At 35.7% G+C, this 15,498-nt stretch overlaps 1 protein-coding gene and 1 pseudogene across 1 annotated transcript; both read left to right on the top strand.

Moving 5' to 3' along the window:
- The first annotated feature begins 463 nt into the window (after window positions 1-463).
- Window positions 464-8,957, top strand: LOC132308080 (peroxisome biogenesis factor 10). The gene is made up of 11 exons (XM_059806055.1): window positions 464-1,128; window positions 1,277-1,308; window positions 4,103-4,192; window positions 4,547-4,641; window positions 4,797-5,007; window positions 5,329-5,398; window positions 5,528-5,606; window positions 6,234-6,367; window positions 6,596-6,690; window positions 8,392-8,483; window positions 8,575-8,957. The coding sequence occupies exons 1-11, from the start codon at window positions 918-920 to the stop codon at window positions 8,675-8,677; spliced, it is 1,212 nt and encodes a 403-aa protein (XP_059662038.1). The 5' UTR covers window positions 464-917; the 3' UTR covers window positions 8,678-8,957.
- Window positions 8,958-10,463: 1,506 nt separating this feature from the next.
- Window positions 10,464-13,944, top strand: LOC132308081 (small ribosomal subunit protein uS3x-like; annotated as a pseudogene).
- The last annotated feature ends 1,554 nt before the right edge of the window (window positions 13,945-15,498 follow it).

The following is a 15,498-nucleotide window of genomic DNA, read 5'->3' as shown; positions in this document are numbered from 1 at the left end:
GGCGGCCCAACCTCTAGTGGCTTAGGTGGTATAATTATACATGTATATACATGGGTGTGTAGGATTTGTAGAGAGAGAAATTGGGTGTGTTGATTTGTTGAGATGGAGGTTAGTTTGGTCCATTAAAATGATTTAGAAGAAAGGTTAAATTAGTAATTTTATGATTTCAATTAATCAATTTACACGTTAAAGGGCATTAAGGCCATTTTACTCACTCAGGTGTGTGTTAGTTGATGATTGGGTGTCATTGTTAGTTTTACTAAACGTGAGGAGTGTTATTATTAAAAAATGAGTTAAGTTTCATCTAATTATTAATAAGGCCAACCACAAGAGGTGTCACTATTATGGGCCCCTTTTTTTTTTCGAAGTTTAACCAAACTGTATAAAATGTAGAAGAGTACATGAAGGCCTTGGCCCTAAACAAACCATAATATCAACCCAAACCCAATACAAAGAGGCCCAGCCATGAGACCCAACAACTCTGCTAACAAATATCCTGAGGTAGCGGACTAAACATTAGCCGTTACCAAAGGATAGACCATCTGTTCCGGTGAGCAAGCCCTAACGGCGATCGCGACCATTGGTCGGTGATTTCAGTCCGGCGGTGTTTGAGGCGGCTGGCAGTGCGAGGGAGAGAGACTCTACTCTGAAAGGATTCTATTGGAAGCATCACTCTTTCGCAGAAACCCTGTTTTGAGAATTGCAGAGATGGTGCTGTTGATTCTGGCTAGAAGCTGCCTCTGTGACGAGATCTTGCTTTGAAAGATGCGGTTGTTTCTTTCTTCCCACGTATGATATACCATTTCCGAGAATTTAAGCTTACTTAGTTAGTCCTCAAGTACCTCATACTCCTCGCCTGAGAGATTCTAGAGAGAGAAAAAGGTTGGAGAGAGAGGAAGAAAAATCTTGAAGAAGCCATGGGGATGGGATGGAAGGATTCCTCAGCTTCAGGTGATGCCAACAGGGAAGAGGTGGGACCCAGTGCCACCGCAACCACCGCCCAGTCCGGCGGCATACGAAGGTTCCCGCTGGCGGCGCAGCCAGAGATAATGAGAGCAGCGGAGAAGGATGACCAGTACGCCTCCTTCGTCTACGAAGCTTGTCGCGACGCCTTTCGCCACCTCTTGGGTCTGTAATTCTATAAATTTCTAGGGTTTTTTTTTTCTATTTTCCTTCTTAATTTCATTTTTCTCTTTTATCTCTCTCTCAACAAAAGCACACGCACAGATACACACTCACACATATATTTATTGATGACATTAGCTTATCATTTCAGGCACGAGAGTTGCTGTAGCTTATCAGAGTGAGGTTAGTCCCAATTCTACTTAGGTTTCTTGTTTCTAAAAGCGAGAGTTGCTGTAGCTTTTGGAATTGGATTTCTTCAATTCCAATTCAAATGCACCCATTTCCATGCTTCCAAACATAACTTATATTGTTGTTATTTCAAATTCTGCACCATACAACTTTAACCTAGGATTTGGAAAAAAATGCATTGTTTGTGCCCCATGTTTATATGTTTTGAACAAAGCTCTGGAAAATAAATGTGAAATTATCTTGATATTGCTGTTGCTTGCAGTAGTCTTTATTCTTTCATTGGTTTTTGAGTTCTTCTTGAGCATGACATTTGTGTAGCAATGAAAATGTTATTCAAGCTGCATTGCTATTCGTGATTGAGTCTGTCATACGATTTGTTGAGATATCACACAGACCATCATTTGATATGGGATTATTTTATCAAAGCTACATTTGATTTTTCTGCTGCAAAATTGATTTTCTTACTTGACATTTCTTTCTTGTCAGTTCTGACGCTTTAGTATATCTTAGAGTTTGTATGTCTCAAATGATTTGATTTTCATGTTGCTGGTGTTTGTGGTCATACTATAAACAGACACTAATTGAGTTCTATCTTAGGCACAATCACTAGGTGATTTGCAATTTTTTATGTAACAATATTCCTCATATCAATGCCATTTGGGCAAAAGGTTGAAGATATGGATAGTGTCCTATTCGGTACTGTCATATTGTTGCATTATTTTCTATGATTCTTTTCTTTTTGGGTAAATTACACTGACACCCCCTGAGGTTGGGTCATATTTCAGGTAGATGGAAATTTTTGTTTTAACTTTCACTTACACCCCAACTTACTTTTACACTTCTCATACATGTGAATTGACCATTTTACCCTCAATTGTTTAATACAAAATATCTGTAATCTTAAATGACAAAAAAGCCCCTATACAAATATATATCCCGTCCCAGTTATTACAGCGACCGCTACACCTCCTGCATCGGCCACCACCGCCCCTTCATCGCTGCCGGCGCCGCTCGTCTGTTCTACCGTCTTCATAATTAGCTATTTTGCCAACCTGGGAAAAGAAAAATATATACTATATATATATATAATTATAAAAAAAGATAGAGTAACAGACACACCTTCTTCCCTTTCCTTCCCTTACGACTGCAAAATCTCGAGGAGGATATAGAGAGACAGAGTTTTAGAGAGAGAAATATGAGTTTTAGAGATGGCAGCGGACGCACCGTGCTGTGGGACTATGTTCGCGCTGTATGTGCTGATAATCATAGGACTTGTGATCTTCGCTGGTCTCATGGCTGGTCTCACTCTTGGCCTCATGTCTTTCGGCCTCGTTAACCTCGAAGTCCTCATCAAGTCAGGCCGTCCCCAAGATCGCATCTACGCTTGTACACTCTCTCTCTATATATATACTTATATGCATATATATAATAAATCTACCCACTACACTACTATTGCTCTTAAATTTCTGATAATTATACAAGAATTATGCAATTTTGTTTTTGGGCAAATGGGGATTATGCTGTTTTCAATTTGGGTTTTGTATTATTTTTCTTTAGATGCTAATATTGGTTGAGAATTTCAAATATTGTTGGGACTTCTGAAACACAAAATATTCTCTTAGTTGACTTAAATTCGACTATATGTTTGGGTGGAAATCTTCTTTTTTGATTTTTAGAACAGCATGATATATATAATTCAATTTTGTTTGCCTTTTCCCCCTCAATTTTTTAGGAGCTAAGTGGACGGAATAGAGATAGAGTAACAGATACACCTTCGTTTCGAACTATCGTCCATCATCACTAGACCCATTTCGCCGCTGTGCACTCCATTCTCACCGGTGAAGACATTTTCATAGCCCGCCAGTAAGTTTTTCAGGCTGCAAGATGGTTGTGACGATGGAGAGAGTTTGGACGGAGTGTTCCCACTGCCATTCCGTACCGTCGTCCATGTTGAGCTGCTCAATCCGTGACCGTCAAGACTCAAAACCTTGCCATCATCTTCACCATCGCCGGCCCATCAACCACCAACCATCTCCGTCGCTTCGAACCTGCCGTCCATCATTACCATAGACCCACTTCGCCGGCGTGCACTCCATGCTAACCTGTGAAGACAATTATGCCGGTAAGTTTGCCGGACACGTTAACCGTCCACTCATGGTCATAGCCTCCTGTTCTTGCCATTCCATGCCGCCTTGCAATCACTTCATCCATCATCACTAACGCCGGAACAAACCCACCCCAATTCGGCGATTGCCAGCAGCCACCCATCACCGCTTGCCTCTGCGGAACAGACCCACCTCTTACTGGTTCATTCCTTGGCTGCTGTTCCTTAAATTTCAGCGTCATCAGTGCCGACATTTCAAGCTTCCCGCCGAGCAGCTTATTCCACCAATAAACTCTGCCAATAGGATTCAGTTTGTGTTTTGGGGACATTTTGGTCATTTCAGATGGGTCTGTTGGGGTAGTTAAGTCATTTTATATATGAAATAAAATCAGTACAAAATCAAAAGGGTTTTATAGTCATTTTACACCTAAAAGTAACTCTGACATCACTCCAAATTGACATTTGGGGTGTAAGTGAAACACTAAATCACTCTTTCAAATATAAGTGAAAATTAAAACCAAAATCTTCATGTAGGTGTAAAATGACCTAATCTCAGGGGGTCTGAGTGTAATTTACCCTTTCTTTTTCCCAATTTTCTTCAAGTTTACAGTTAGGCCCATCCTATCATAAGTAATTTGGATTTCTATTCTCATAGTGTTGCCTCTGGGTCTTATTGTCTTGCAGACAAAACTTTTGGGGCAAATGCTTTATTATGTTCTGACAACAGGTACGGGGCAGCAAACCTTAGGAGAAGAATATTGCGACATCACTCAGGTATATAGCTTTTACGTTCTTTATTATATTAATGGCTTGCGACTTGTAATTATCGTGAGTGCAGCAGCACCAGTTTTCATTATGTGTACATATATGCATGTATAAATGTATGTGTGTGTGTGTGTGTCTCTCTCTCTATATATATGAAATACGATGCTGAGAAAACATGACTATCTTTTGTGGTCAACACTGCATCAATGTATTTTTAATAGCGTAATTTTCCTTATAGAAGATCTATATTTTTTGGAACCAGTAGTAGAAATATGATCCTCCAAACAAAGAAAAAGAAAAAAGAAAAAGGAAAACATAAAAAAAAAAAAAAAACTACTGCTCAAATTGAACATTATTTTTTAGGTTGCTGGACCACATGGACTTCCCCCAACACCAGCAAGGCGTGCTCTATTTATCGTCTACCAGTCTGCAGTTCCGTATATTGCAGAAAGAATCAGGTACAGTCCTATTTTTCTTTCTTTAAATCAGTTATATTTTTCTTATCACCTTCTACCCAAATAGTTATGTTCTTCATTCTAGTTGTAATTGTTTGTTAGATACAGATCTTATGAACTTAGTATCCTATGATAAATTATTTATGTCTCATTTGCAGCTCTAGAGTTGCTTCCCGTGGCATAGTCCTTGCTGATTCACTGTCTGGTGATCTGTATGACAACAACTCTCCAGGGAGCAGTCAAGTTCAATCATCTGCAGTCACTGAAATGCCATCTTCATCTGCATCAGCAGCATCTGTCTCACTTCTTTCAAGATTGAAAGAGAAAATTAGTCGGTTATGGTTATCTGCTGTTCAAAGATGGCCCTCGGTACACGTGTTTCCACATATATTGCTTATTCTGACCTTAGAGGGTGAATTGGGAATCGAATCATAAAATTGATTGATTCTTAGCTCCATTTTTATTGCCAAAGCAGGGTGTCTAAAAATTACCGAATAGTTTGCCTTTTTCTTTAGCTAGCATCTTAATTATTTTTCTTTTTTCTTTCTTCTTCTATTTATTTTCTCTTTCTCTCTGTGTTGAAAAATATTTGGCTACCTTTTCACTTTGTGAAAGCATATTGTATTTTGATTATTATTTATTATTATTATTTTTTATAAATCTCACATTCTGTGTTGCCGTTACATTCAGGTGCTTCCCTTAGCTCGTGAGTTTGTGCAGTTGGTTCTTCGCACCAACCTCATGTTCTTTTACTTTGAAGGTGACTCCAATGTTTGTGTGTCCGCATTTTTGTAGTGGAAATATTGATAAAGGTTACAGGAAAATACCTTTTTCTGGTAGGTTTGAAGGAAGTACTGATTGTAATTATATATAATCCTCCTTTCCACAGGACTATATTATCATATATCAAAACGATCAGCTGGCATTCGCTATGTGTTCATTGGAAAACCAATGAACCAAAGACCTAGGTAATATTTTGATTTTTTTCCTTAAATTAGAAATAATTAGATTGCTTTGGTCATAGGAATTGTGAAAGAAGGATGCATGAACTCATATAAAAAATTTAATTATGAGTCATCTGATGAGATCTCCCCCTCCCCCTTTCCCTTTTCTTCTAATATTTGTGTTTGTTATGTTTTCTTGCGTGTCTGCATTTGGAGGGCCAGGGATTTAAATATTCTTCTTACTGGTATTAGACTATAAGTTTAACTTGTCATGCTGATTCTCTTTTTTTTTATTTTTTATTTTTATGGAAACTTCTCTCACTTTCTTGCTTAAATTTGAGAGGTTCAATATATGTTGGTAGTTTGGTCAGTTCTCAGGATTTCTTGCTTCCAAAAGTCTGTTCTTGGTGCATCCTGTTTAATTGTTATATCTTCTGCTTAGCAAGTAAAAGTTGAACACATAGCGAATTTAGTTTTTTAACTAGTATCACTATCCAAATGGATGTCAGTAATTTATTTGGTTATTTTCCTTTTTTTAGGGGAATCATCTCTACTCTGGTGAAACATATTTATAATACTTGGGGAAAACAAAACATATATGTAATAATACATTGATGATGGTCAAACTGTTGATAATTTTCTGTGGTGCAGATACCAAATATTGGGTGTATTCCTTTTAATTCAGCTATGTATTATTGTTGCTGAAGGGCTACGACGTAGTAATTTATCTTCTATTGCAAGTTCAGTACATCAAACATCCCTGGGGGCCCACCAAACTTCAGCAGGTTATCGATTTAAGAATCAATTTACTCAATCATCGTCATTAGTGGGTTTTTATCAAATTCATCTCTTGGAGCAATAATATTCAAATTGGGACATTAGGGGGCTTGTGAAGTTTCAGTTCTCAAACAAAACTTCTCATGCCATTTGCTTAATTACATATCTCTCAGCTGTTTCACTTTGTCAGCATAGTGTCATTTTATGTGTTAATTCCATTATTTTTGTGTTTGTAGGGCGAGGTTTACCTGTTTTAAATGAAGAAGGCAATTTGATTACTGGGGACTCAGAGAAGGGAAGTTGGATATCTGATAACACGTCAACTTCAGAGGTATATTGATGTCAATGATTAGCTCTAAAAAGAATGAACACCTTTAAGATAAAGAGATTAGAGAATGGGAGAGAAGCCTCAGCAATCATACTTAGCTTCTTAAGTACTTGTACAGTTATACTTTAGAAATGATTCAGCATATATCCTGGGTAACAAGAAATAGAATAGAGAATAGGAGAATAGAAGAAAGAGAAATGGGGAGCCAATACTTTATGGTGATTTTGTTAATGGGGTGAATGCTATACGCATGCCAACTTCCTTTCTTCTTCAGTGCCAATAAATATCAAATTACACGGATTTGAGCTTTCTCTGATGAACTTTTGACATAGTTCATGAATTTGTCTCTTCAAATTGGCATAGGCTCCCCTTATCCCTCTCTTACACCCCACACCCCCCCCCCCCCTCCCCCCCAAAATCCTTTCACCTTTATCCGGGAAGGACCTAGATGGAATCCTTCACTTGTGTGCCTTTACGATTCACCCAGTTAGGGATTCTGTTCAATAATGTGCACCGGGAACTAAGTCAATTGAGTGGTAGGCAGCCTAGGCATCATGCGGGGTTGGAAACTATTCGATCATATGAAACAAAATAAGTGAAATCCTCAAGCGGTTTTACCACATGATTAGCACCATGTTTGTCAGTTTCTTAGCAAGCAATTTCAGAAAGAAAAAGAAAAAAAAAAAAATCTTGTTAAGAACTCACTGTTTGGGCCTTTTTGCTGCTTGTTTTGACCTCAAATTACTTGATTTAATTTAGTTTTCAGTCCTCTTGGTTAAAATGATAATTATTTTATTCCTTTAACCCACAATAACACACATTAATTACGGTCAGATAGTTAACGTTGACACAGTAATATGAAGCATTCATTAGAATGTGAAACTAAAATTGAATTTTTTATTCGCCAAAAGTAATAGAATCTAAGCAACATTGATTTACTGTTAAAGTGGTGGTTTTAATCCATGCAACATGATATGGCCTACTAGGGAGTCAAATCTTTGAATTATAGTGGCTGAAACCATGTTTTATGCGACTTTCACCATCAATGGCTGGTTTGCATATCTCTCTCTTTTTGTGTGGTGGTACTTTCTTGGATATGGCTTAAATTGCAAAGCTTAATATAGATGGAAAATATTAAGCTATGCAAAGAACACATTTCAACTCAATAAATTCTTGTTATCGCCTTCATCAGGACTACATTTATGGTATGGTAATGATGACTAGATGCTTCACCATCGTGAAGATCACAAGCATGGTTGTTTTGCAAACGTGAAATCTATATAGGCGAAGTTGAAACCCTACAAACCCCCTGTAATGCATGTCTTTTCTATATTAGACTTGGAACCGCTATATATGAAGTTCGTGCTCACATAAATGCCTATGAACTTTCTCATTCGATATATTGAAACCTAAATTATTAATGTGAACACTAAAGCAGATCACAACTTTACGTGGTTGAATTAGATATGCTCCCATTCTGTCCATAATCCTTATAGGCTTGTTATGTAATGATGCCAAACGGATAGCCAGATGATACATGTAGCCTCCTTGTCAAAAGTGAAAGGAATGATTCACTATTCTTATTGTGATGTATGTGTTTGAAGTGAAGTTTTTAGAGATATCAATCTCGTCACTTGGGTTGTTCAGAATAAGCTTATAGACTATTAACATTACCTTGAAATGGTTTTGTTTTGTTTTGTTTAGTCTCAAGTGGCAAGTGGGGTCAGCAAATGCACACTTTGTCTTAGTAATCGCCAACACCCAACAGCCACACCGTGTGGTCACGTGTTCTGCTGGTACTACCTCCTTAAACCCACAAAATGTTCTACCCTGCTGTTATGTTCCATTGGCTGCCTCTCATCATTGGTTTAATTACTCTATTTGTAGGAACTGCATTATGGAATGGTGCAATGAAAAGCCTGAATGTCCTCTTTGCCGTTCTCCTGTAACTCATTCAAGTTTAGTTTGTTTATATCATTCAGATTTCTAATACTTGATTATGGTGGACTTCAGTCTATAATACAGAAAGGAAGATAAATGAATTGGATAGATGCGAGTTTCCCCGTTTTAACTAAATGTGCGTGGTGTTTTGAGGCAATTACCTTTTTTGTTTCTGAATTAAAGAGGTGAAGAGAGAGGAATATGATCCTCTGCGTGGTGACAATAATTGTAAGGGTGGATTTTTTTTTATTTTTTTATTTTTTTTATTTTCCTTGAGTTCTTTACATCACGGTGAAAATTTTAACAGAAATTTTCTCCTATTTCCTTTTCGTCAGGAGGTGATGTTTTATTTATTATTTTATGGTAGGGGAAGGGGTGAGTTGGGGTTCTATACGTTCTAGATACATGTTTGATTGTTGTGCATGGTTGTTCTCATGTATTGAGATCATAACGTATTAATAAACACTATTTTGATACGTATGGAAATATAGCATATATATGTATTTTCTGTGCATATACTGTTAAATACTTTTCAGTGTGTGCAGAATTGTCTCAGCTTTCACGGCATATAAACTCATATATCGTATTCGAATGGAAATGTGATGATAAATTTCATACAATGGAGCAGAGTTTTGAAGTGATTGTTTCCCTGCTTTTGATTGTGGTTGTGGAGCTGTGGTGGTTTTGGTCTTTTGATCTGTTGAAATTAAAACCTGGGAAAATAATTACGAGGGTTGTCTCTTGCGTAAAACGAATTTCGTCCTTGGCTCAAGTAGTAGTGGGAGTTGAAGTCTTTAGGTCAAAAGTTCATGGTCCATTTTTAGTTTTGAGAGATCCCGACCAATTTCATAATTGTTTTCATAATTGTTTTCGTGTTTAGTTGTGATTGGATGGGATCATGTAGTCTCCCTCGATATAGTAATTTTTGTGTGACAATAAGTCATAAAAGTAGTTAATGATGGCTAGAATAGCAGGGGATGGGCGGTTTCTTGAAGGCCCTTCGCATTTTAAGAATCTACAGCATTAGGCTGTCAAAAAGAGTTTGATCCAAAATTTGTTTGGTCCTTTCCTTCTTTAAGTAGAGTTTGAAAAAAAAAAAAAAAAAAAAAAAAAAAAAAACTTAAATCAGTTCATTTTTAGTTTTTTAAAAAATTATTTTTATTTCAGAAAAATTAGTCAAAATTATTTCTAAGAACTATACTAAACATTCCTCATATATTTTATTTGTTCGATTAACATAAAAACACCGGTTTAGATATTTTTAAAATTGTTTTCTTCGCGTTAAAAGTTCCCAATTTAATGAAACCCAGAAAAGTGTTTTCTCCTTCTTTTTCCTTAGATTGGTGTTATTTATTTATTTTTTTTTGCAAGCTTATAATCTGACCATCTCAATGAAAGCTCAATAGAATATCTTTTTACAGTGAAAATGAGTGAAAACAGAGTTTTGAACTGTTTGACAGGAGCATACCACCTTGATACATCACAAAAGCTTTTAATTGGTTTATTTAATATTATTTTGTTACACGAATAACATGGATTAACCGGTTGATATAATTATTTGCTTTTAATTAGTAAAATCAAATGGAACTTATAAAAAAAAAAAAAAAAAAAAAAAAAGAAGAGTAAAATCAAATGGCTATAACTAAATTTTGTAATGAAAATTTCTACTTTATGAAATCAAATTAAGCTTGGTAACATTCTAATTTAACAAATACCAATTTAATTTAATTTATTTCATGCAATAAATCACTCTAAACAAATACCACTTTCTTATTATTTATTTCTTTATTTAGTCTGTGAATACTAATATTAGTACTATATGTCTTTCATTGTCACTACAGTATAAAAAAAAAAAAAAAAACAGTCTTCACTACCGTGAGTGACTCAACCCTCACAAAAATTAGGGTTTGGTGAACGAGACTCAGAATCGTAGAAAGGACAAAGGTTTCATTGATTGAATCACAACCACGTATATCTTAAAAATGGTGACTCAGATGAGCAAAAAGCGAAAGGTCTGTTTCTAAATTCTTGTCATTATTTTATGTGTGTACTCTGTGAAATAGAGGAAAGGCAATCTATGTTCGATCAGTTCTACTGTCATTTCATTTTCTTTGATTTTTCGGCAAATTCACTGGGCGGTTACGTTATTCTGTGTCGTTCTCTGATTTGATCGCTTCGGTGTTGTGTTTGTTCTCAACAGTTCGTTGCTGATGGAGTTTTCTTCGCTGAGCTGAATGAAGTTCTGACCAGAGAGCTCGCTGAAGATGGATACTCCGGCGTCGAAGTTAGAGTTACTCCGATGCGCAATGAAATCATCATCAGAGCAACTCGCACTCAGAACGTCCTCGGTACGCTTTTCTACATAGTTGTGTTGGAATTTGATAAAACTGAGAGATGTGACAAAGGAAAAAGAAAAAAAGATGGATGCTTTGTATGTTGTGTTTTTGATCCGTTTGGTTGCTGTGATAATACTATAAAGGAAAAAAGAATTTAACATCCTGCATCTTAGTTTGTATGGATTTTGATTAAGCTAAGTCTCTAATAGATGGAATACTCTAATTATTTGTTCCTATTTTTTGCGTACCGAAACAATATCTAACTTAAGATTAAAGATGTTCTGATTTTGTTTTCAGTTGTGCTAGTTACCAACTAGAGCATCACATATTTGCCTACTAAATTACTAACTAAACCAAAAATACAAATACTGGAAATTGGTATCTTCAGAACCTTTTTTTTTCCCGAAAATATTTTTGGATAGATTCTCAAGAAGTAGCCCATATTACCGTAATATGAGAAACCATGTTCCACATTTTCGTTTAAGTTTTTCCAATTTAAGAAAGGCGAGACAGAAAAAAAGTTGATAAACATTTAACGTAAATGAGGTTGATTCACGAGTTTCAGTTTTGCAGTTATTTTTCACTGGTTTCTCAAAGGTATAGCAATAGTGTTCTTTTTCACCAATTTGCCAAAGAAAACACAAAACAAAAAATGATTATCAAACATGTTCTTTGTGTATAAAATTTCAATAATAAATTTAAAGAATAAGTAAATGAACAAGAAGAGAGAAAGAAGGTTATTGTATAATAAATAATACGAGTGTAAGAAAAAGAAATTTCTTTAGAAGAAAAAAATAAAAAATAAAAAAATACTGTGTGAGAGAAAATTGAATGGGAAAAAGTTCTAGGTTTTGATTGAAGAAAGGAAATTCAATTTTTTTTTGAAGAGAATAAAAAGAAATTTGAAGAAGAATAAGAGTAAGAAAGCAAAGAACAAAAAATTCAAGAGATTTATAGGAAAATAATAATTTCAGGGGGGGCATTTCATCATTATTTATTGAAAATTTAATAAAAACTACTGCCACTGAGGCTGCTTGTGTATGTGGATTTATTTACTATTTCTTTTTTATTTATCAGGTGAGAAGGGTAGAAGGATTAGGGAGCTGACTTCAGTTGTTCAAAAGCGCTTTAAGTTTCCAGAGAACAGTGTAGAGCTTTATGCTGAGAAAGTCAACAACAGGGGTCTTTGTGCCATTGCTCAGGCAGAATCACTCTGTTACAAGCTTCTTGGAGGCCTTGCTGTTCGGAGGTATGTCATTGATAAGCCTGTCCTTAATATCATAATTTATCTTTGGTAAGTTACTAAGTTGACTTGTTCTTGAGTAGTTTATTTATATATAAAATCTTGCAAATCTTTGGTGTCCAGCATATGGGTCGTGAATGTTCTACTAAGTGCGAAGTTGTTGTCCTTTTATTTTATAGAAATCCATTACTGGGTTTAAGTTTTATTTGGGCTGAAAATGTCAAATTTTATTCTGACAAGTTAGAGCAAAAAAATCAAAATATCTTGAATCAGACTTATATATTTTTTCTCGTATGAGCAAGGCATTTTATAGTTCCTGTGAAATTAACTATATGGTATTTTCCCTTTTCTTGTCCTTAGTGTTTCATTTGAATTGGCTGAACTGTTGTTTTTGTAAGCCTTCTGATTATATCTGAATACATTTGCCATGTATTGACCAGGGTTTCATGTTAGAATAAACTAGTTAAAGATGAAATTTCTCACTTTGTTTTTTGAATTTAAGTTTAAGAATTATTTTTTTTCAATGCTTCAGGGCTTGCTATGGTGTCCTGAGATTTATCATGGAAAATGGGGCAAAAGGATGTGAGGTTTGTAAAAAAAAAAAAAAAAAGTCCCCTTCTTCTTACCATTATTGTCTTTGTGGAGTTATTTGAGAGTTGTAATGTTGATCTTTTTTATTTTATTTTATTTTATGTATTTAGGTTATTGTGAGTGGAAAGCTCCGGGCTCAACGTGCCAAGTCAATGAAATTTTAAGGATGGGTATATGATTTCCTCTGGTCAACCTGTTAATGAATATATTAACTCGGCTGTGAGACATGTTCTTCTTAGACAGGTCAGCTTCTTTACTCGCACTTTCTGTTGCTATTGCCAAAGCAGGTACATCTGTGGATAGTTGTACTACCTGCTTTCACGGTTTACATTGCCTTGGCAATAGCCAATCAGATTCCTACTTCAGAGCTTGGATGTGCTGGAGTGTTGGCCACGTTTGGTTTACTTCGAGATTCTCAGATTTCATTTTTCTGAAAGTTTTAATTTGTTTCTTTCCACTGATAATGATCTGATCTATTGGTGTTCTCGATTGTCACAGGGTGTACTTGGTATCAAGGTCAAAATCATGCTTGACTGGGATCCCAAGGGTAAGCAGGGGCCAGCAACACCGTTACCTGACCCCTGGTAACCATCCTCCCTCCAAAGGAAGAAGAGTTCATTACTCCAGTGGCGGCAGTGGCACCTGCTATTGAGGTACCAGTTCAAGTTGCGTAAACCTGATTTGGATGATGCCGGAATAAGCATTGGATGCGGTACCCCTATCATTTTCACTATTCCAGTTGCTTTTTGTTTGAGCATCTTTTTCAGAGTAGTTTAGTACTAGATGCGTCGGTAGAATTTTGCTCCGGAGCTTCAGATATTGAATTTTCTGCTCACCTAAATTGTCTTGTGAGTGGAAGTTTTCATTACTTTCTTAGTTTCTTTACTTGGTTTTTTTTTACTATTTTGCATTCTTTATTACACTTATAAATAAATTGTATTACTTATTGACGGTTTACACAATTGCTATTGGCCAGCAATGGGGTTCCTCTATTAGCCTAGGAGTGTCCACTTATGTTTGGATGCTATGCACAATAAGGGATCAAATGCCATGGGAAATATGTACTACGTACTAGTTTTGGAACTGCTATATTTTAATACTCCGTAATTGAATTTTTTTATGGTTTTGAACCATTATTTGGTGACATATTCTTACATCTGTAATTCATTGCATCCAAACATCCTGGTAAATTTTTGGATTGTTTTAGACAAGATGTCAAACATAACATTTTATTTTTTGAAAATGTCAAACATAACATGTGTTCAACAGTTTTCACATTTGCCCCAGCATCGGAGTTGGTTTCCAAAGCCGCCACCTTTGCACTCTTCGGTGGCTCCTCTTGGCGGATCCCTATTTGGAAGCTAAGTGGTAGCTGTAGCTGTGAATTGCTTGGATTATGCAAATCTGGTTTGTGCCCCATCTTTTTCATACTGATTTTGTGTAGCTGGATTGCTATGTTGTTCTTTAGTAGATAAAATTGAAGAACTGTAATTGAATTGGAAGGTTATAAATTGGTAAAGATTGAATGGTGGTGTTACGTTGGCTTTATGATACATATATGAGAGTAGATTCATGTAAAATTCGCTACTTCGGATAAAACTCATTTGTGGCTCGAACACTAGATCTTGTGCAAAAAGAATAGGTGATCCTGTCACTATTAGTAAATTTGTGCTAATTTTTTTTAATAATATTATTTATTTGGTCAAATTAAACCTGCATTTGATTATAATACTGACGCCAGCCAAAGCTTTATATTAATTATTTGACATGCATTTTATATTTAATTAAATTAGAAGAAGAATGGACTATTGTTAAAAAGAATGGACCCTATTAACAATTAATATGATGTTGAGTACACATGCATTGAAAGTAAAGATGCTTTTGTTGTATAAATATTTTATATTTTGATGCTTTCTTGCGGGGATTGCAAAAATACCCCGGTCATAATTGTTGTGGGGGTAGTTAAATGGTTTTTGAGGGAGATGTGGGTTAGGACTAAAAACATTGGGTTTTGAGGGGATGGGGATTAAGATTGAAAACTCATGCGATTGCGGGGTGGGAAATGTTGAATTGTTATCATGGTGAATAATTGATTCATTATTTATCTTCTTTAAAATCATAATATAATTACAAAAGCACAAATCGGGGTGGGGATTAACTTGGGGTTGTTTGCCTCAAAGAATAAAAAATATATAAGAATCTAATATTCTTGGGCTTGTTTGACACTTGTTAGGTCGTGTTTAACATGTGTCAGTATGAGGCTCAGATTATGTGACATTTTAGTCGTGCTCGTGCTTCTCATGGATGTGGGGTGGTAGAAAGTAAGAAAATTTTGGACTAAAAATACAAGAAATATAGAATGGTATTTTTTTAAAATTGGGTGGGAATATGAGTGTGTGAGAGAATTAAATTACCATGATTGTGGGGGCGGTAGAGAGGGAAAAAGAAAGACAATTATCTTTTGGATCAAAAAAAAAAAAAAATCAGTGAGTGCAAGAATGTGAATGTTATTTTTACAAATTAAGTGGGGGTATTTTTAAAATTTTAACAAAAAGCATAGGTAAAGATGTAAATAAAAAAAATTCACGGATGCCCCCACTGTGCCTTAATTAGGGCCGGATGCAATAAACATGTAACTTATAACTTCGAGTTACAACCTGCAAAATCATCAAATTTAAAAATATAACAACAATACTATTA

This window comes from Cornus florida, unplaced genomic scaffold, assembly GCF_030987335.1.
Source record: "Cornus florida cultivar Cherokee Brave unplaced genomic scaffold, ASM3098733v1 CherokeeBrave_3.0.0_Hap2_Chr05, whole genome shotgun sequence".
NCBI lineage: Eukaryota > Viridiplantae > Streptophyta > Magnoliopsida > Cornales > Cornaceae > Cornus > Cornus florida.
This window is presented reverse-complemented; position numbering and strand designations above follow the sequence as displayed.